This window comes from Carcharhinus amblyrhynchos, chromosome 11 (assembly GCF_965287045.1).
Source record: "Carcharhinus amblyrhynchos chromosome 11, sCarAmb.v2.hapA, whole genome shotgun sequence".
NCBI lineage: Eukaryota > Metazoa > Chordata > Chondrichthyes > Carcharhiniformes > Carcharhinidae > Carcharhinus > Carcharhinus amblyrhynchos.
Window position 1 is genome coordinate 683,466 of NC_137334.1, and position 21,592 is coordinate 705,057.

The 21,592-nt window shown below is 40.5% G+C and overlaps 1 protein-coding gene across 1 annotated transcript in view; it reads left to right on the forward strand.

The window, feature by feature from the left end:
- The window catches only part of cops8 (COP9 signalosome subunit 8), a 29,788-nt gene extending 9,753 nt beyond the window's left edge, over window positions 1-20,035 (forward strand). The window contains exons 3-7 of the mRNA XM_080198359.1: window positions 3,014-3,062; window positions 5,871-6,003; window positions 11,268-11,375; window positions 19,007-19,069; window positions 19,763-20,035. Of these exons, the coding sequence (XP_080054485.1) occupies window positions 3,014-3,062; window positions 5,871-6,003; window positions 11,268-11,375; window positions 19,007-19,069; window positions 19,763-19,842 (433 nt within the window). The 3' untranslated portion in view covers window positions 19,843-20,035. The remainder of the gene's footprint in view (window positions 1-3,013; window positions 3,063-5,870; window positions 6,004-11,267; window positions 11,376-19,006; window positions 19,070-19,762) is intronic.
- The last annotated feature ends 1,557 nt before the right edge of the window (window positions 20,036-21,592 follow it).

Sequence of the window (21,592 nt, forward strand, 5' to 3'; positions counted from 1 at the left end):
TAGGGATTCTATGAGTTACAAGCTGTTTTACTGCAGAATAGACAGCTAATCAACCCATGATGTTTTTACTGGGGCTCTGTGCTCTAATCCTTTTCCGTATCCTTTAATATTGTTCCTTTTTCAGTTTCTTGTGCAATTTATTTTAAATTTGTCTCTGAGTAAATAGTCAATGGCGAAGCATCCATGCCCTGTTAGTGTCACCATCTACATCAATGATACCTTGCTTGCAATCAAGCAATTTAAATAATAAAACAAGAGAGAGGGCTCTTTGCACAGTAGGATTTAGCTGAAGCAAATTAAATAAGAATTGGGAGCAGGAGTAGGCATTTGGCCCCTCGAACCTGCTGGGTGATCTTTTTATGGACTCAGCTCCACTTACCCATCTTTTCACCATAACCTTAGTTCCTTTACTGTTCAAAAATCTATTATCCTTGTTTTAAAAACATTCAGTGAGGTAGCCTCAACTGCTTCACTGTGCAGGGAATTCCACAGATTCACAACCCTTTGGGTGAATAACAACTCAGAGCTCAATCTGATCCCCCTTATTTTGAAGCTATGCCCCCTAATTCTGGTTTCACCCTACAGTGGAAACAATCTCCCTGCTTCTATTTTATCTATTCTTTTATAATTTCATGTTTCTATGAGATCCTCCCTCATTCTTCTAAATCCCAATGAGTATTTTCCAAGCCTACTTAGTCTTTCCTCATAAGCCAACCCTCTCAAATCCGCAATCATCCTAGTGAATCTTGTCTGCACCCCTTCTAGTGCCACCATAGCCTTTCTCAAGTCAAGAACTAGAACTGTACATAGTGTGCAGGCTTGACCTCACCAGCACTTTATATAGCTGCAACATAACCTCCCTGTTTTTAAACTCCATCCCTCTAGCAACGAAGGACAAAATTCCGTTTGCTTTCTTAATTACCTGCTGTACCTGCAAACCAACTTTTTGTGATTCCTGCACAAGGACACCCAGGTCCCTCCGCACAGCAGCATGCTGCAATTTTCTACTATTTAAATATTGGTCCATTTTGCTGTTATTCCTACCAAAATGGATGACTTCACATTTACCAACATTGCACTCCATCGATCAGACCCTTGCCCACTCAATTAAACTATCTATATCTCTTTGCAGTGTCCTCTGTACACTTTGCTCTACCACTCATCTTAGTATCATCTATGAATTTTGATACACTGCACTTGGTCCCCAACTCACCTACGTAAATTGTAAATAATTACGGTCCCTGAGGCACACCACTAGTCACTGATCACCAATCAGAAAAACACCTATTCATCCCCACTCTTCGCTTTCTGTTAGTTAACCAATCCTGTGGCATTGACTTAAGTTGTACTCCAGGCAGTTCATACATCTGGAACTGGCACGATGTATTTAAATGCTGCTGTAGAATCTTAGAATGCTTAAGCACGGAACAAGGCCATTCAGCCATGTGTGACCATGCTGGCCCTCTGCAAGAGCAATTAGCTAGTCCCACTCCCCTGACTTTTATATGTAACCCTGTAATTTGTTTCCTTTCAGATAACCTAACCCTATTCTCTTTTGAAAGCCATGATTTAATCTGTCTCTACCATACTCTCAGGCAGCATGTTCCAGATCCTAACCATTTGATATTTGAAAAGTTCTTCTCATGTTGCTTTTTGGTTCTTTTGCCATTTGCTTTAATTCATATCCTCTGGTTCTCAATTCTGGCCATTGACACAGTTCCTCCCTATACTCTTCTCAGCCTTCCCCAAGCAGAACAATCTGAGCTTTGCCAATCTATTCATGTAACTGATGTGCCCCATCACTTTTAGACTATATTGTTTTCAGTGAATTTGAAGTAATTTATTTTATGTTTTGCTCTTGGAAGTTCTCTAAAGATGAATGCTGACAGGTCCAAGTGTTACTCATTCACTTTTCACCACTGGGAGTTGGATTCAATCTAATTACTTGTATGTCAGGATGAAATTTTACTGGTTTGCCTTAAATAATCTACCTAAAATGGCTTTGAGCCCCAGCAAACCCACTTCTTAGTGGGCATGAGCCCACAGTACAGAACTGCATGTGATTTAGGCAACATAGTGGTCTTTATTCCATTTTTCCCTCTACTTGTCTCACTCTACCTCTCAATCTCAATTGGCTTTTGAGTCAAAATGAAAATGGATATGACTTTGGGTGCCCTGATTCAGTTATATAATGATTACTGTTGGAATTTGTGTTTATTTGATATTTTGACAATCCTAATGCTATTGATAAGCAGAGGAATCTGGGTGTGCAGGTACACAGGTCACTGAAAGTGGCAACGCAGGTGGAGAAGGTGGTCAAGGAGGCATATGGCATGCTTGCGTTGATCAGCCAGGGCATTGAGTTTAAAATTGGCAAGTCATGTTGCAGCTTTATAGAACCTTAGTTAGACTGCACTTGGAATATAGTGTTCAATTCTGGTTACCACACTACCAGAAGGATGTGGAGGCTTTGGAAAGTGTACAGTAAAAAATTACCAGGATATTACCTGGAATGGTAGGCAGAGGTTGATAGGAAGAGAGGTTGGAGAAACTTAGTTTGTTCTCACTGGAATGATGGAGGATAAGGGATGACCTGATAGAAGTCTACATTTTGAGGGCATGAACAGAGTGGAAAGTCAGAAGCTTTTTCCCAGGTTGAAAGAGTCAATTATAAGAGGGCATAGGTTTAATATGAGAGGGGCAATGTTTAAAGGAGATGTACAAGGCAAGTTTTTTTTCTGCACGGAGGGTGATGGGTGCCTGGAACTCACTGCTGGGGGTGGGGGGGCTGTAGTGGAAGCAGATACGATAGTGATTTTGACAAATGTGTGAATAGGATAGGAATGGAGGGATATGGTCCTTGGAAGGTTAGGGAGTTTTAGTTCAGTCACGCAGTATGTTTGGTGCAGGCTTGGAGGACCGAAAGGCCTGTTTCTGTGCTGGGATTTTCTTTGTTCCATAATGAATAAAATTGTTAAATCCAAAGAAATGGTGTTTCCATTTATTATTGCAGGAATACTGCCCGGTATCTCTGGAAGAGAATACCTCAAGCCATCAAAACTGTAAGTATATGACTTTAAGAACATTGCTTTCTATGCTGCTGTTTGCTTCAGAATGAGATACCATTGACTGAATTGGGTGTTGCAGATGTTAGAGAGCACCATAGCAGATTCTTTTTTTCACTCATGGGATGTGGGTGTCTCCAGTAAGGGCATTTATTGCTCACATCTAATTGCTTTGAGGAAATGGTGATGGACCATCACACTGAGCGCAGTTGTAGGCCTGGATCACAAATCGGCCAGATAAGGTAAGGACAGCAGATTTTCTCCCCAAAAAAAACGCGAGCAAATCAATTGGGTTTTTACAACGTGGACACCATAATTGACTCTAGCTTTTTGTTCCAATGTCAAAAACCCCATTGATGTTCAATGTGGTGGCATCTGAAATCCCAGAAGGGAAATCTTGGAACACTGATTCTTAACTATTGTTATGACTTAGGAAAGTGTGAAAAAAGGGATGAAACCCAGTGAGGAAAGGGTTCAATCTTGTTGTGAATTATTCAAATAACAAGAAAAGTAACAGAATGGAACAACATTTACAATTAACTACAAAAAATAGGTTACCCAGACTGTATGTTTAAATTGTCCACCACCAACTCCACCCCCTGGCGCCCCTGCCCCCCAACGAAATCTATCTACTTCCTAAGCTCTGAAATACAACCTCCCACAAAACAACATCCCATTGGTTTTAACACTTATGAGCAAAACACAACAACTAATTACAACACAGGATCTGTGGATTTTTTTGGGAACCCTGTCTTCTAGTTTAGTGTAGAACTTATGGGGTTTCACAGACTTCTTCTATTTTCTTTTCTGCAAGACAGCTTGCTTTTTTCCTGAAAGCTCTACTTGCAACTGTGTGTGGTTATAATCTAGATCGTTCAACTGCTAGTCTCCACTTTGCTCAACAAAGCATCTGTTTCACTCTGCTACTAGCCTAATCTGCATCTCGAGTTCTCTTATCATTTTCTTTCTATTCAATTATTTACTTTCAATTTCATTTCAAGTTCCTAACACCAGTTTAATTGCAACCTATTAAACTTTTGCTGTTGACTTAGAATCTCTCAGTTTGATAGTTCAAAATTGAACACTACCTATCTATTCATAAATGCCCAATCTCGCGTAAAGGTTTTGTGATTTTTAAACTGAAAGTCCATTTGTTTTCCTTGAAATATTATAAAAAAGATACAATATGGCCCACATCCTGTTTATCATATTTTCCATTTCAGAGTGAGGATTTTTAAATTTGCTCCCAGCTTGACATCAAACATTTTCATTTACTCAAATTTCATAATCAATCATGAGTAATGCAAACAAAATCTACCAGCAAAACAACATATAAAACAATCAATCATTCCAATAATTTTTAAATCCTTTTGACTGCAGTCAATTGATATTCAGTATTAAGATGGCATGGAACGCATGAGAGGCCATTGAAAGTTGGTTGGGAAACTTGAGTTCGCAGTGGGGAATAGATGGAGGGATAAGGGCGAGAGGACCTCACCCCGCAAGTAGCCAACTGGGACAAAGTCCCAGAAAACCAAGTCAGGGCTTTTAAACATACTGTGTGGCCACTTGTAGCACTCATGGCTGCCTCCAATCTGTGCCTGGGGATTGATGGGCCCAGCTCTGTTCACTTCCACCACCTCCAAACTAAATATCATAAGAACATAAGAACATAAGAACATAAGAAATAGGAGCAGGAGTAGGCCATCTAGCCCTTCGAGCCTGCCCCGCCATTCAATAAGATCATGGCTGATCTGTCGTGGCTCAGTTCCACTTTCCCGCCCTCTCCCCATAACCCTTAATCCCCTCTCTTATCAAGAACCCATCAACCTGCTTCTTAAAAATATTTAGCGAGGCAGCCTCCACCACTTCAACGGGCAGAGAATTCCAGAGATTCACCACCCTTTGAGTGAAGAAGTTCCTCCTCAACTCCGTTCTAAACCGCCTCCCCTTTATCTTGAGGCTGTGCCCCCTAGTCCTACTGTCTTTTTTGAGCGGGAAGAGTCTCTCCACCTCTATCCTATCCATCCCATTCATCATCTTATACGTCTCAATGAGATCTCCCCTCATTCTTCTAAACTCTAACGAGTACAAGCCTAGTTTATTCAGCCTCTCCTCATAGCTCAATCCCCTCAACTCCGGTATCAGCCTAGTAAACCTCCTTTGCACTCCCTCCAGGGCCAAAATATCCTTGCGTAAGTACGGCGCCCAAAACTGCACACAGTACTCCAGCTGCGGCCTCACCAATGCCCTATACAGCTGCAGCAAGACCTCCCTACTTTTATATTCAATCCCCCTCGCTATCCTGCCGTTGAGGGAGTTTCTCCTGTGTCAGGAAATTTCCTGATATGTGGTATAGTTGTCAGGGACATAACTGTAGGTGTATGAGTAGAATCTGAAGTCTGATTGTAAGAGTCAGTTTTTTTCAACAGCTATGGAATTCTTAGAAGAGTTTGGTTTTCTTATGATTAATAATTCAGAACATCCTCCATTTGTGGCCCATCACTTCAAGTGGACTGTTAGCTTAGAAGTTCCATACGTTCCATGTATCTATTCTGAATTGATGGCAGGAATGCCAAGTTTATAAAGTGGTCAGTTAAATCCAGCTCAAATGTTGGTGAGCAGCAGTAGCTGCCATTTCATAAAATGGATTTGATATGAGCTTGTGGAGTGATTTCCTGCAAATTTTGATCTCTCAAAGCCTCCACAATCTGACAAGGTGAACTTGTATTTTCCCACACTTATAGCCAACTGAATCCTCATTGGTTTGTTATCTCTGATGTTCTCTTCTCTTCTATGTTACAGGCGAATCCTGAGCTGGGAGCAGTTTGGTCTGTGGGACAGCGTATCTGGCAAAGGGACTTTCCTGGAATTTACACAGTGATTAGCTCTCATCAATGGTCTGATACCATCCAGCCTATCATGGAAGAACTGAGAGGTATGATCCTCATCAGTGTTTCAGAATTGAAATATTTTCAGGGGAACTGTTTTGTGAAGTTTGAGGAAGCAGACAATATGCATTCCAATGAGGGAAGATAGACAACACAAATAGTCAAGTAAAGTGCTTCAATAGCTTTTCTAATTCCAAATCTGGATTTATGGAATTCCCAGCCAGGCTTTGAAGAGCTTTTGAAGCCTTTGTAGAATAGACCCAGAGCTATTCAGAGCTGCTTCTCATTACTCAGTGGAATAGAATGGGCACTTTATAGAATTGTTTCATTTTGTGTTGCAGAGTGGATCTGGCACTAATGCCTTCTGTTCCGGTTGTAGACTGGCTCTGAAGCCGCTCAAAATTATTCCTTTTTGTGCAGTGAAGTAGATCCCATGTGAATTCATTGTGCTATGGAGTGGATCCATGATGCTTAGATTGAATTAGTTGTGATGTAGAGTGGATCCTTCACTGCAGGAAGTGGGGTTGGTGGGCTGTGAGAGTTCAGCACATTCGAGAGCTTCTCTTTGAATCATCAAATGGAGTGTTATAGTTATTAAATTAAGGCATACACGATGCCTTCTGCGCTGTATATTTCTGTGATTCGAAGAAATGTCCCTTTGGCCCATCAATCTACCATTTCATATCTGACACTCAAGGGAAAGACCAGAAACAGCAGACAGGGTGAGGTTGCTAATCAGAGAGACTGGTGGACTGAAGTGTATTTGTTTCAATGTGAGAAGTGTAACAGTTAAGGCAGATGACCCTAGAGCTTGGATTAGTACTAGGAACTATGATATTGTTGCCATTACATGATTTGGAGGAAAATGTAACTGGTTTGATTAGTAAGTTTGCAGATGAAGATTGGTTGATTTGCGAATAGTGACGAGGACTGTCAGAGGGATATAGATCAGTTGGAAACCTGGGTAGAGAGATGGCAGATAGAATTTAATCCGGACAAATGTGAGGTAATGCATTTTGGAAGGTCTGGTACAGATGGGAAATATACAGTAAATGGCAGAACCTTTAAGAGTATTGATAGGCAGAGCGATCTGGGTGTACAGCTACACAGGTCACTGAAAGTGGCAATGCAGGTGGAGAAGGTAATCAAGAAGGCATACGGCATGCTTGCCTTCATCGACCGGACATTGAGTTTAAAAATTGGCAAGTCATGTTGCAGCTTTATAGAACCTTAGTTAGGCCACACTTGGAATATAGTGCTCAATTCTGGTTGCCACACTATCAGAAGGATGTGGAGGCTTTGGAGAGGGTACAGAAAAGATTTACCAAGATGTTGCCTGGTATGGAGGGCATTAGCTGTGAGGAGAGGTTGGAAAAACTTGATTTATTCTCACTGGAACGATGGAGGTTGAGGGGGAGACCTGATAGAAGTCTGCAAGATTGAGAGGCATGGACAGAGTGGATAGTCAGAAGCTTTTTCCCAGGGTAGAAGAGTGAATTACTAGGGGGCACAGGTTTAAGGTGCGAGGGGCAAGATTTAAAGGAGATGTACGAGACAGATTTTTTACACAGAGGGTGGTGGGTGCCTGGAACTCGTAGCCGGGGGAGTTAGCGGAAACAGGTACAAAAGTGACTTTTAAGGGGTGTCTTGACAAATACATGAGTAGGATGGGAATAGAGGGATATGGTCTCCAGAAGGCCAGGGGGTTTTATTTCAGTCGGGCAAGGGCCTGTTCCTGTGCTGGAATTTTCTTTGTTCTTTAATTAAACAAAATTTTTATTCATTCTGTACCACAACCGGAAAGCATATTTTCCTTCAGTTTTGGTTGCTTTGTCTGTTCTGTCTTTTCCACTCCACCTTTCTGGGGAATTGATAATGGAAAGCAACGTTAAGGCGGATGAATTGAGCATATATATTGCATTAGTCGTCGTTTTAGAGGACACAAGTAATATCCTTGACATTGATGTAAATCTAGAAATAGAAACATAGAAAAACTGCAGCACAAACAGGTCGTTTGGCCCACAAGTTGTGCTGAACATATCCCTACCTACTAGGCTTACGTATATCCCTCTATCTTACTAAGTTTCATGTATTTATCCAAAAGTCTCTTAAAAGACCCTATTGAATTTGCCTCCACCGCCACTGCTGGCAGCCAATTCCACTCACCCACCACCCTCTGAGTGAAAAACTTACCCCTGACATCTCCTCTGTACCTACTCCCCAGCACCCTAAACCTGTGTCCTCTTGTGGTAACCATTTCAGCTCTGGTAAAAAGCCTCTGAGAATCCACTCAATCAGTACCTCTCATCATCTTATACACCTCTATCAGGTCACCCTTCATCCTTTGTCTCTCCAAGGAGAAAAGACCGAGCTCTCTCAACCTATCCTCGTAAGGCATGCCACCCAATCCAGGCAACATCCTTGTAAATCTTCTCTGCATCCTTTCTATGGCTTCCACATCCTTCCTGTAGTGAGGTGACCAGAACTGAACACAGTATCCAAGTGGGGTCTGACCAGGGTCTTATACAGCTGCAGCATTATCTCCCGATCCCTAAACTCAATTTCTCGATTGATGAAGGCCAGTACACCATACGCCGCCTTAACCACAGCTTCCACCTGCGAAACTGCTTTGAGCGTCCTATGAACCTGGTCCCCAAGATCCTTCTGATCTTCCACACTGCCAAGAGTCCTACCATTAATATTATATTCTGCCATCCTGTTTGACCTGCCAAAATGAATCAGCACAGACTTAAGTGGGTTGAAGTCTATCTGCCACTTCTCCGCCCAGCCTTGCATCCTATCAATAGAAGAGAAAGAACGTTGTCTGCTTTAAGAAAAAGGATGCAGTGGCTTTATGAGTTGACCCCATATTTTGATGGTGATCTGTCATTAAGGTGTGAGCTTGGATGGCTGGTTTTCTTTCAGTTTTATGCAGAGCAGAGAGCAGCTTGTCAATAAATCTGTTGTGTGTTTGTTTGAATCTACATGTGCAACTCATGTTTTTTATGTTAAAACCCACAGATATTAACATAGGGTACTATAGGGAGGAGTTTGGGAAAATTATAATCACCAGAGAAATTATATTTAGCAAATGGCTGAGTCTGTAGACTGACAAGTGCCCTACTCCAGATGGACTTTCTGCTAAGATCTTGAAAGAAATGGCTAATGAGATAGTTGATGCATTGATCTTAATTTTCCAAAATTCCTTTAGATTCGGGGAAGGTTCCATTAGATTAGAAAGATAGCAAATGTAACTCCTTTATTCGAAAACAGAGAGAGATAAAAAGCAGGAGAGACAGTATAGTAAAAGTGACCACCGCATAATCATTGTGGGGACTAAGTCCTGCCTTCACATTGAGAATATCGTCGATCTTGTTGTGTGGCATGATCAGCGTGCTAAATGGGACAGACTTTGAACCAATCTAGCAACTCAACACTGGGCATTCATGAGGCGCTCTGGGCCATCAACAGCAGCGGAATTGTACTCCAGCACAGTCTGCAACTCATGGGACCGGCATATCACCCACTCAACCATTACCATCCAGTCAGGGGATCAACCCTAGTCAACGGAGAGTTTAGGAGGGCATGACAGGAGCAGCACCAGGCATACCTAAAAATGAGGGGTCAACCTGGTGAAGCTACAAAACAGGACTACTTGCACGTCAGATGGCAAAAACAGGAAGTGATAGACAGAGCGAAGTGATCCCACAACCAAAGGACCAGATCTAAGCTCTGCAGTCCTTCCACATCCAGACGTGAATGTTGGTGACAATTGAAACAACTCACTGGAGGAGGAGGCTCCACATCTTAAATTCGTTTTTCGCGAGACTCTTCCATCCTTGATACAAAGGCAAACACCAACCGTTCTCAAAATCAAAGTTCTTTATTTGTCCTACGTATGTAGGCTGGCTAACCTATACTACTTAACTCCACTCAGTGCTGGAAGTCAGTTAGCAAAAAGCACACGAAGCAACAAGGCTGATCCCTTTTATACAGTTTACAATGCCATCAGGTAGATGTGATTTCAAACAAGACTTAAGCACACACCATTGGATTCAGTCAAAAATGAGTAGCTATAGGAATTGCTGCATAAGAAAGAATATCCTATTAAAATACACATTTACTACTTATAACCCCCACTCATCAGAACAGTCAGTGACATCCATGTCCCATGAATGAATAAAAATAAAAAATTTTTAGCTTGAGCATTTCTGGAAACAACAAAAAAACATACTTTTTAATGCCACACTTATTTCCTTCACCTTTCCATGCCTCAACCCAATTTGACATTAAATTATATAATTTGATTTGCACTAGTTTTCAGTATTTTGACGTTAACCCTTCAGCCCTCTCAGCTGCTGTGGTGCCTCCAAACAAAAGCAGATTTGACCTTAAATATTTTTCCTTGTTCTTTAAGTTAAAAATCATTCCTCCTTTAAAAGTGCAGCCCTTTTGAAAGAATTATTTTATTTATGATGCTGGCATTTCATTTTATTCCAGTCTATTCCAGTGTTAAAGACTGTGTCCATGAAAAAAGCTCAATTCCATAAAATTTCTACCAGTTAGCCATATTTAGCAAATCTATATTTTTGAAGACTTGTATTCAGCATCAATATTTGCAGTCAATATGTACTATCTTAAGAGCCTCATTATAATTATTTATAGAGAGTAAATAACAAAGATATCAGAGTTTTAGTTTGACATCTGAAAACCATTTGTGTTGGATATTTGCACGCATTCTTGAGTGACATTAAGTATACTCATCATGCAAGTATTGTTAAGTGATATGCTGTCAGACAGGTTTGTTCCCCCTGCACATCAGCTGTGGAAAAAGTACAGAATGTTCCCTTTGTAAACTATGTGACTGAGTGGATTGAGTTGTGTTATGACATTTGCGTATCATTAATTTGGTGTACCACATTTTTAAGATTTAAAAACCTGACTTAAGTAAAAAGTTAAGTTTATTTATTACTCACAAGTAATGCTTACATTAACACTGCAATGAAGTTATTGTGAAATTCCCCTAGTCACCACTGTCTGGCACCTGTTGGGTCACTGCAGCTAACCAGCGTGTCTTTCATGTGGGAGGAAACCGGAGTACCCGGAGGAAACCCACACAAACATGGGAAGAATGTGCAAATTCCACACAGACAGTGACCCAAGTCAGGAATCGAACCTGGGTCTCTGGCGCTGTGAAGCAGCAGTACTAACCACTGTACTACCGTGCTGCACTTTTGGTGGAAGGTAAGCATTGTAGCTTTGCATCTGACTACCCAAGTCTCATAGCTGTTTTATTAATTTTATTTTTAAGATGCTACAAGACGACGTGCCTTTGGTCTTGTTTCTCAAGCGTACACTTCAATAAGTGCCGATGATCTCGCAGCCTTTGTGGGACTTCCAGTCGAAGATGCTGTTAAAGGTAGCAATTTTTTTGATAACTTGAGACAAATAACCAAATATATTTGTGCCCAAAACCAAGTTTGCCATTGCTGTTCATTCTAAACTTTAGTTTCCCAAGAAGTGCTTTGTACGTATAGGTTCTGATCCTGAATATTTGGTCCATTCGATGTATTTATAAATGTAAAAATTCAATGTATTCCAGAGGTTTCAGACTACACTTTTAAAAATAATTTATCAAATGTTCTATGCCATTATCAATATCATTAGATCCTTTTAAATTAATAAGAAATAGGGCCAGAAGCAGACCATTTGGCCGATTGAGTCTGCTCTGGCATTCACAAAGATCATGGTTAATCTGATTATGGCGTTCTTTTCTGCAGTAACTTGACATAGATGAACATATTTTTATGTTTAATCTTTATTTACAAAAATATAAATTAACCAGTATATCATGGACACACGACTGATTCTGCCTTGTTTTACTAAAATCTGCTCTCCCCCAAACATGCCTATTTCTTTGTCAATAACTAGTTTAAATTGTACCATGTTGTGATCGCTATCACTAAAATGCTCTTCCACCATCACCTCAACCACTTGCCTCACTTCATTCCCCAGAATCAGATCCAGCCCAGCTCCTTCTTTTGTTGGACCTTCTCATGTTGACCTTAAAAGTTCACGTTTCATGAAATCTACTCCATCCAAGCTCTTAACACTGTGTATCCCAATTAATGTTGGGAAAGTTGAAATCACTGATTTCAACCCGATTATTCTTGTTTTACACACATGAGAATTGTACACATATTCGCTCCTCAATTTCCCGTTGACTGATCTGCGGGTCTATAATAAAGACATAGCAATGTGGCTGTTTGTTTTTATTCCCTAAGCTCTATATGCACAGTACCATCACACTTAGTAGGATTAGAGCAGCCCAACATGAGAACCAAATGGGCTCAATGATTCAAAACCTCTGCTCCAATTCCTCCACTTTGCCTTTGATGGTGGAGAGCACTGTCGTAGGCTTGAAAAAGCAAGGAGTAGCCTGAAGATCTACTAACGACTTTACTGTGGTGCCATCTTTGAAAACCTCAGGATATTTCTGATGACATCCTCCTGTCACTTGTGTGTGCTTTATCTCACCCCAGTTTAACGGGATTTTACTGAGCCACTCACACCCTAGTAAACTAGGCCCTATCCCTTTTACCCCGTATCATAGAATTCCTCCAGTGCAAAAGGCGGCCTGCTCTTGTTCCTTGGCTGTTATATGCAATATCCACCTCTAAAGACCTAAGCAATAGTAAAGTCTCTCTAGTATACCTCCTTAGTTTGACCTCTGCCAGAGTAAGGATGGGCACCTGCTCAATGTATAGATCTGCTCCCTGATTCCAGATGTAGAGACGCCAGTGTCTCTCCATCTTAATATCCTTTTCATCGACCTCCACTGAAGCGAAGATAGACTCCGTGTGCATCTCATTCACGTTGAACAGGTTGTACGAACACTCCTCTTCCTGTTCTGTACTTTCCAGGTGGTGCAAGGCTATCTGAGGCTTTTTTAAATTTGAATCTCCCTACCCAGCCTTTGACTTGTTCTTAGCACCCCTGCACCTTTTAGTCGAATGCCCTCTTTTGTTGCAAGGTGACAGACAGTGTCCATAAATTAGCAATGATTTGCATAGTATCTCCCCCTTTGTTGGTAACCATTTCCATTATCAGAGAAATTTCTAGAGCTTCCTTGAAAGTCAGTGTATACTGTCCTCATTAATGCCACAGACTAATCTGTCCTGGAGTATGTCTGCCAATGCTTCAGAGAGTTGTCTTAGATCAGCAACAAAGTTAGCTACTGACTGTCCCACCTTTATGAAAATAACTATAGAACTTAGGCCATGGGACAATCACTGAGGGCTTAGAATAGTGGTGATTCTGAATGAGTGCAACTAAATACACAAATGAAATGCCCCTCCGTTTGTTGGTATTGTTAAATCCCTAACTTGCAAGTCTACCTCTCACAGGAGAATTGAGTGTTTTTTAGCCTCATCTGCAATTCCAATCATCAAAGAAAAATGTTCCAGTCTTTCCACATATTCAGTCCAGTCCCTGTTCTTTTCCATAAACTCACCGGTTGTCCCAAATATAGTCATGGTGCTATTAACTTGTCTTTTGTTGGTGAACTCATGAACTCACTGTTGGGAGCCCTCAACAAAGCAAACTAGCTTCTCGTTGTGCAAAACTTTGTGTCACCATGCTGAAACTCAAATTTTTTTCTTTGTTTTCTTTTGTTTTTCCCTTCATTCCCAAAAAGATGTGGTAACTTGACAAATGTAGACAAACAAGTTTTCATGCTTATGTGGGAATTCTAGGGTACCAGCAACATTAGGTACTATAGTTGACTTCAGCATAAACAGTGCTAGACACTAAGTACTCAATCTTACAGGCTTTAATTAGTTCTGCACAAGGAGAAACAAACCTGCACCCAACTGCAGAGTGTTTCTGAAGTTACGTACAAACAACTTGGCAATTATAGTTAATGACAACAAATGAGAAACACACAATTTTTCTAATCCTTCATTTGCATACATATTCACCAATCATACCCTAGCTTTTCATCCTTTCTTATTTGATGAAAAACTGTCTCCTTCTAATCCTTCATTTGCTTGGCATGTCCCTATATCTTGCCTTTGGTGTTGTGTTATGGAAAACTCTGATTTTTCTTACTCTCTGGTGACGGTCGAAAACAGAATATTTACGGGACTTATGCAGGTGAAGATCAGCTGTTTATGCTAAATACACGAGGACTGACTCCATTGAAAGCCTGTATGCTGATAAGCATTTTTCTTTGCTTGACAGAGATTTATGGAACTTTAATTTTAACAATTTAACTTCCACACTTAATCTTCTTTAATTCCTAAAATATTATATAAACAGTATAGCATGGACATGTTGACAGCTATGCACGCAAGTCCCACATGGATACAATAAAAACCCACATAAGCCGGAAATACCGATAACATTACTCATGCGTGCTCATGCTTAAAGACTCAGTATTCATATTCAAATAGAAAGATGCTTAGTGTACCCACTGTAACACTCCATAATATCATTTTCCTGTCTTTCCCCCATAACTCTGACTCACTTGTCAATCAAAAATATCACTAACTCAGCCTTGAATATATTCAGTGACCCAGCCTCCACCACTGTCTGCGGAAGAGAATTCCAAAGACTAACAGCTCTCCAAGAAATTGCTCCTCATTTTCGCCTTAAATAGGAGACCTCCTTGGGCGGGGTTTTCCAGCTGCGCTCACTCCAAAAGAGGAAAATCCTACTCAAGGTCAACAGATCTTTATGTGGTTCGCCCTCCGCCGGCTATGATTCCTATGGCAGTGGGACGGGAAAATTTCCCCCTTACGTTCAATTCTAGATTCCATTGCAAGAGGAAACATCCTTTATGTATATATGTCCTGTCAAGCCCCCTCAAAATCTTCTATATTTAAATAAAATCGCTTAATTCCTCTATATGTCAATGTGCATCAGCCCAACCTACTCAACCTTTCTTCATAAAACAGCCCTTCCAATACCTTTGAATATTCAAACCCCAGTCATGATATTTTTGCAACCATATCTCTAACAATGACTATCATATACTCTTTTATTTTTATTTATGCCACCAATTAATCCATCTTGTTCTGAATGCTGCATGCTTTAAAATTTAACAATTTATCATCACTCGGACATTAATTATTTGTGCACTCTTACGTTTATGTGTCTGACCCTTCCTAAGACACTCTGGTCATCATTACTCAGACAGTTGCACTATGACTTTATCTGTTCCCTTTAACATTCCAAATATTCCTTATGTTAACCGTGTAACTTCAACCTCCTCTTCACCCCCACTATTTAGCCTAATGCCATCTCGACAGTTCTAATTAGGTGATTTGCCGGTACAGTAGTCCCACTGTAATTCAGTTGAAGGTAATACAGCTCTCTGGTTTCCAAGTACTGGTGCCAGTTTCCCATGAATCAAAACCCACACCAGATTTTGAGTCATGCATTCAACTTATTTAACCTATGCCAATTTGCTTTGTGGCTCAGGGAACACAACCTTCAGGACTCGCGCTCTCGGCTGAGAACGATGTCTATCCTCCCAACTATACAGTCCTCTATTGCAATTTGATTTTTTTTTTGCCCTCCTCACCTGAATGGTCCCCTGCATCACTCCCACAAACAGTATGTTCATCCTCTTTGCAGATCTTGCTTTTGTCCAAACAAACTGCTTCGATCCTGTAGGACAATTGCAAGGATTGAGGCTCCTCCATTACTCCCATTCAAGCCCCTTACCTACTCTCTTCCAGTTACACCCTTTTGTACTGACCATGAGCCAGATCTGAACTACCTAGCATAAGGGGTGTGTCTGGTGACTGGAAACAGGTAAATTTCTTACTCCCGACACATCATAATTTTTGAAGCTCAGACTCCAGCTCACAAACTCTGAACTGCAGTTCAAGTTGCAGACACTTCAAATGTATTTCCATGGATCACACAAGTATCCACCAGCTCCCACATTCTACAGCTGCAACAAATCACCCAGCCTACTATTTTCTTTTTGTTTGTATTTAGCTAATTGGGTTTCAACACTAGAATATCATTCAACAATTAATCTGTAATTATATACGGAGTTTAACTAGTTATGTACAAAGGTATAATCTCCCCAGTACCAGTTTACATTTCTACCCCACTTTAGAGGGGGAAAGTCTTTTAAAACTCATCAACAATCTCCCTATTTGATGTCTCCAGGTTTCAGCTCTCTGGTCTCACTGTCACTGGCTCCTTCTCTTGGATCACTCCCTTTTTGTAATAAACCAGAAATCCTTCACTGCATCAAATTTCCTAATTTAAGCACTCGGTATTATTGTGCTCACTCTGCATCTGCACCTTTTTGCGACTTAATTAAAGTAAATGAAACTCGAGCTGTTGCTCAGCTTTCAATCCACCAAGATCGTTTTGTAAATTACAGGTTTGCAATTACAGTGTGTGAAATGTAACTGCTCAAGGAGTTGTAGGGTTTCAACCATGCAAATTAGTTGTGCTGTTGGATACTGAGAGGTAGATTGTCAGGCAGTAAAAGCCAGCTGTGTTAGACAAATGGTCTCTGGGTTTATAGAGTTTGAGGCTTTTATAGGAGCACAGTACCTCATGCCAAATGTGACGTTAGAGCAAATATTGTTGCAAACAGTGTGTCATTATCCAGGCAGGGAGACAGGAGCGCCTGCAAATTACCAGATTGCTCAATGTACAAATATTCAATACCTGTGAATTTGGTTCTTTAATCTGGGTAAGATGTGAGAAAGAATGAACCAACCTTTGTTTAAAAAATTGGCTGTTGTTATAATTTCTAACACATGTTAATTGTTCATGCAATAATTACACAGTATCGTGTCCAGGCTTGGAAATATTTCTTGCTGCAATCCTTCAGAAGTCCTTAAAAGTTTGAAATCATGCCCTCAGCAACTTAGCTTGCCCTTTATTAGCAAAATATCTAATTGGATCTTTACAGATTTTATTGTGTTTGCTTTTATAAGTTTTAACACCTCAGTCAGATGGCCAGCTCACTCTTCCTGCTTAAGGCCTCTTGGCTTCCCCTGCCCCACTGTCTCAACTTCTCCTCTTCCCCCAGAGTCAGCAACAAAAAGAAAGCACCTGTACAGCCAGGAGGAACACGACTTGAGAGAAATCATGACCAAGCAGTCTTTTTCCCCTTGCTTCACCTAATCCTCCTCCCTGAGACTAACTGAAGAACACTGCTGGTCAGGAAGGTTGTTTGGAAGTGGTCTTTTGCTTATGAAAGCATAATCAGCACGTTATACAGATGAGGCCTAAGATTTGATTTTTATCAGACATTATGGATAAAAACAGTTCCAGACCAGTATTTACCAATATTTGGGAGATGATGATGTGTAATGCCTAGTTCCTAGTGAACAAATAGAAACATGTAAGTATCTAGTCAGCAGGAGAGGGATAACAACTAGTGTGGTTGATGAGACTTTGGACCTTCTTCAGATGTATGATCAAGGCCAGAATTTAGCCCCTCGACCTCTCCCCACGTGTGTCCTGACTTTTGGTGGGGTGGGGTGGGGCGGGTGGTGCAACTTTACATGGGTGGGAATCCCTCCTGCCCTGACTCAGACACACTTACAGGATCTAAAATGTATGGTTGTCAAATCTCAATTAAGCAAGTAGGTGCCCAGATCTAGTGACAATGTTATCACTTACCACATGTAATTGACTTGTACAAAATGCTGTCATGGTGTTAATCAGAGCTTGGATATTACATTTCACAGAAACATATTGTATTTCAATCATTAGTGAAAATATTTAAGAATCTTTGGTATTTAGTCTGTTAACTGTGTTACATTGATCCAATAGCTTTATGCTAGATACCGTATGATTAAACAATAATTGTGAGATGAAACTTGGGAACATTGTGAACTGTCTGGCAGATAATGATCAACTTTGAGGGGATTTGGAGAGAGGAATGGATGGACATGTGGCAGATAAACTATAATGCAGAGAAATATGAAATTGTGATAGAATGAATGAGGGTGACAATATAAACAGTAAATTTTTAAAAAGGGATACTGGAACAGAGAGACTGGCAGGTATAGATGCACAAGTTATTGAAGAATGAAAAAGTAGTTAAAATATGCGTGGGGTACTGGGTTTTGTAAGTCGGTAAGAAGTCTCACAACACCAGGTTAAAGTCCAACCAGTTTATTTGATAGTAAACCCACAAGCGTTCAGGGTTTGCCCCTTTGTCAGGTGAGTGGAGAGTTCTGGTCTCAAATGGAGCATATAAAAGGCACACACAGTTTACAGAATACTGATTAGAATGTGAGTCTTCACAGCTAATCAGCTATTCAAGTCTTAAAGATGCAGACAATGTGAGTGGAGATAGCATCAGGCACAGGTTAAAGAGATGTGTATTGTTTCCAGACAGTACAGTAAGTGAGATGTTGCAAGCCCAGGCAAGTTGTTGGGGTTACAGATAGTGTGACGTGAACCCAAGATCCCTGTTGAGACCGTCCTCATGTGTGCCGAACTTGGCTATCAGTCTCTGCTCAGTGACTCTGTGCTGTCATGTGTTGTGAAGGCTGCCTTGGAGAACGCTTACCCGAAGATCAGAGGCTGAATGCCCGTGACCGCTGAAGTGTTTGCCAACAGGAAGGGAACAGTCTTGCCTGGTGATTGTCGAGCAATGTCCATTCATCCGTTGTCGTAGCGTCTGCACGGTTTCCACAATGTTGAGGAGTCTGAGTGGATGGTGAAGGCTGGTTCACTAGTGGTTTTTAAAAGGGAATTGACCTGGAGATAAATTATTGCTTTACAGGAAAAGGGCAGGGAAGTGGACTAGCTGGTTTGCCCTTTTAGAGAGTCGCCATTCTCTGAACAAGACAAATGGCCTGCTCCTGTGCTGTAACCATTTTGTGTAAATGTGAAAACAACTGGAATTAAAATTACATAATTGAAATGTCTTAAACACTACATTGTCGCTTGTAAAAACACAATTTTGGTCTTGTTTACATCTTTTTTGATGTTGTTTGATTTTTTCATAGTATTTTTCTGTCTGCCCAATGCTCAATCCAGTTTCCCTTCTAATTGCAGCTGTATTAGAACAAGGGTGGCAAGCAGATCCATCTACACGAATGGTTGTACCCAAAAAGACTGGTAGGTGGTGCTGTTGCTCTACGTTTTTAAACAGAAGGATGTTTGCAATGTAAAAACACTCAGCTTCCAGCAAATGGAAAGTTTTTTTATATTTTGCGTGTAAATCATTTCCCCTAAAGCAAGCCGACAGAAATAGTCTGGTTTAGCTTAAGAAACCTTTTAAGTTACATCTGCATCTGATTGCATCTCCAAGTTGCTTTTTTTTGTGCCTTGCTTCCTGGTGTCACATTTCATGGGTTGGCAGTAAAGTAATTCAATGAGAAAGCCACCTTCTCCAGTTTACTTAGTGACTTCAGTGTGGCTTTTGAAAGCAGCCTTCCATTAGACAGTTTTAAATATATTGATGGATTTTCTTTCTGCATCCATGTGATTACATGTAAAACATCTGTTGAATTGCAATTTAATTAATCACTGCAAGGAGATTTTATTTCCCTGGATAAAGAAAAAGAAATGATGTCGTATTTGGAAATAAAAGAAATGATGTCGTATTTGGAAATAAAAGAAACTTGCTTTGAGCTTGATTTGTCTTTTTCCGTATCCTGAGCATCTGCTATTCCCTCAATTTAGGCTATTTAAGCTGTGCACCTAAAGAAAACTGTCCATTATATTCATCTGAATCCCCACATTGATGCTAATATTACCATGTATAATGTGCAAAGTGATAAATTTGCTTCTTTTTTGTAATTTTAACAGAACCTCCCCCAGTACCACAAATTCCTAATGAACAACAGTTGGCCAGACTAACTGACTACGTGGCCTTCCTTGAGAATTGACAAACTCCAACCATCAAGCGAGAGAGAGAGACAAAATCCAGCCATGTCAGCTGCTTGTCTTGAGAATGACGGATCAGCAGAATTTCTGTGTATACTAACTTTGACTGCAAGGAGACTGTTAAATTTGTTCTTAAATGTTCTTGTAAATATCAATGTCACTAAATTAAAAGCCCTCTCCAGGGGTTATCTAGTATTTTCCACAAAGTACTTTTCTTCAATCTCACTGACTGACCTTCAGAAATGCCAGTTCAATTCCACCCACATTATGGATTCTGAAACTTCCTGCTTTGCTTCGAGTTTATTCAGTGATTTGGACTGTTTATTCATAAGCAAACAAGTCTACATAATGCAGCTGTGCATAAGGTCTTCTGTAAGCTTGTTTTGTGGTTTAAGCAAACTAGAAGAATAATTAGTAAGCCTTTTTTCCCCTAGTTATTTATATTGGTTCAGGGGTAACACAACTCCCTGATTACTTATTAGTCGGCCCAAAGTTTGAAAACAGTGAAAGTTGGATTCTGATTTATACTTGATGTTTGATTTTTGTTTTTGTGAAGATATTAGAGTGTGTGCAAAACATATTCATGAGAATGGTCCCAGGTATGAAAAATTTCACTTGAGCAGGTGGATTGGAAAAGTTGGGCCAGTTCTCGTTAGAGAGAAGGTTGAGGGCAGATCTGATAGAGATATTCAAAATCAAGGTGGATAGGGAGAAACTGTTCCCATTGGTGGAAGGCTCAAAAACAAGCAGTCATAAGTTTCAGTTACAAAAACAGAAAATGATAGAAGATCTTTACAGATGTTGTGAGACCTGCTGAGAGAGAATAGAGCTAATGTTGGGTCTAGATGACTTTGTCAGACCTTCATTTGAGCACTGACAGAGTCACCTAGACTCAAATCGTTGGCTCTTTTCTCTCCCCACAGATTCTGTCAGATCTGCTGGGTTTTTCCAGCATTTTCTGTTTTCGTTTCAGATTTCAGCATCTGCAATATTTTGCAGCTATATTGGCAAAAGAAGCACTGGTGAGATGAGGAAAAATTTTTTCACATAATTAGTAGATCGGATCTGGAATGCATTGCTTGAGCATGAGGTGGCAGCAGGATCAACCAAGGCATTCACAAGGGAATTGGATTGTTTTCTGAGAAGGAAGAATATGCAGGACTACAGAGCGAGGCTGGAGAAGCAGCACCAGATAAATTGCTCCTACAGAGAGCTGGTACAAACGTGGCTAGTTAACTGCTGTAACAATTCTATATTAGCAATGTGTGCTCAAGTGAATTACAGAATTGTTACAGTGCAGAAGTAAGCTTTTTGGCCCAACTTGTCTGCACCAGCTCTCCACATGAGCAACTCCTCATACTATTTCCCTGCCTTCTCCCTGTGACCCGACATGTTCTTCCTTTTCAGATACAGTCCAATTCCCTTTCTACCTCCTCCACTTTCTTAGGCAGTCCATTCCAGAGTACTTATTGTGTAAAAATGTTTCTCTCATGTCGCTTTTGTTTCTTTAATTAATTACTTTAAATCTGTTCTCTCGTTCTTGTTCCTTATACAAGTGGGAATAATTTTTCCCCCTCCAGTAAATCTAGACTCTTCATGACTTTGAATATATCTGTCAAATTGTGGCTAAAGCGATCAAGGGTTTGGAGAGCAAGCAGGAGTGCATGATCAACTGTAATTTATATTTAATAATGGTGCCGGCTTGAGGGGCCGGATAGTATACTCCTGTACCTATTTTCTGCGCTTCTAAAT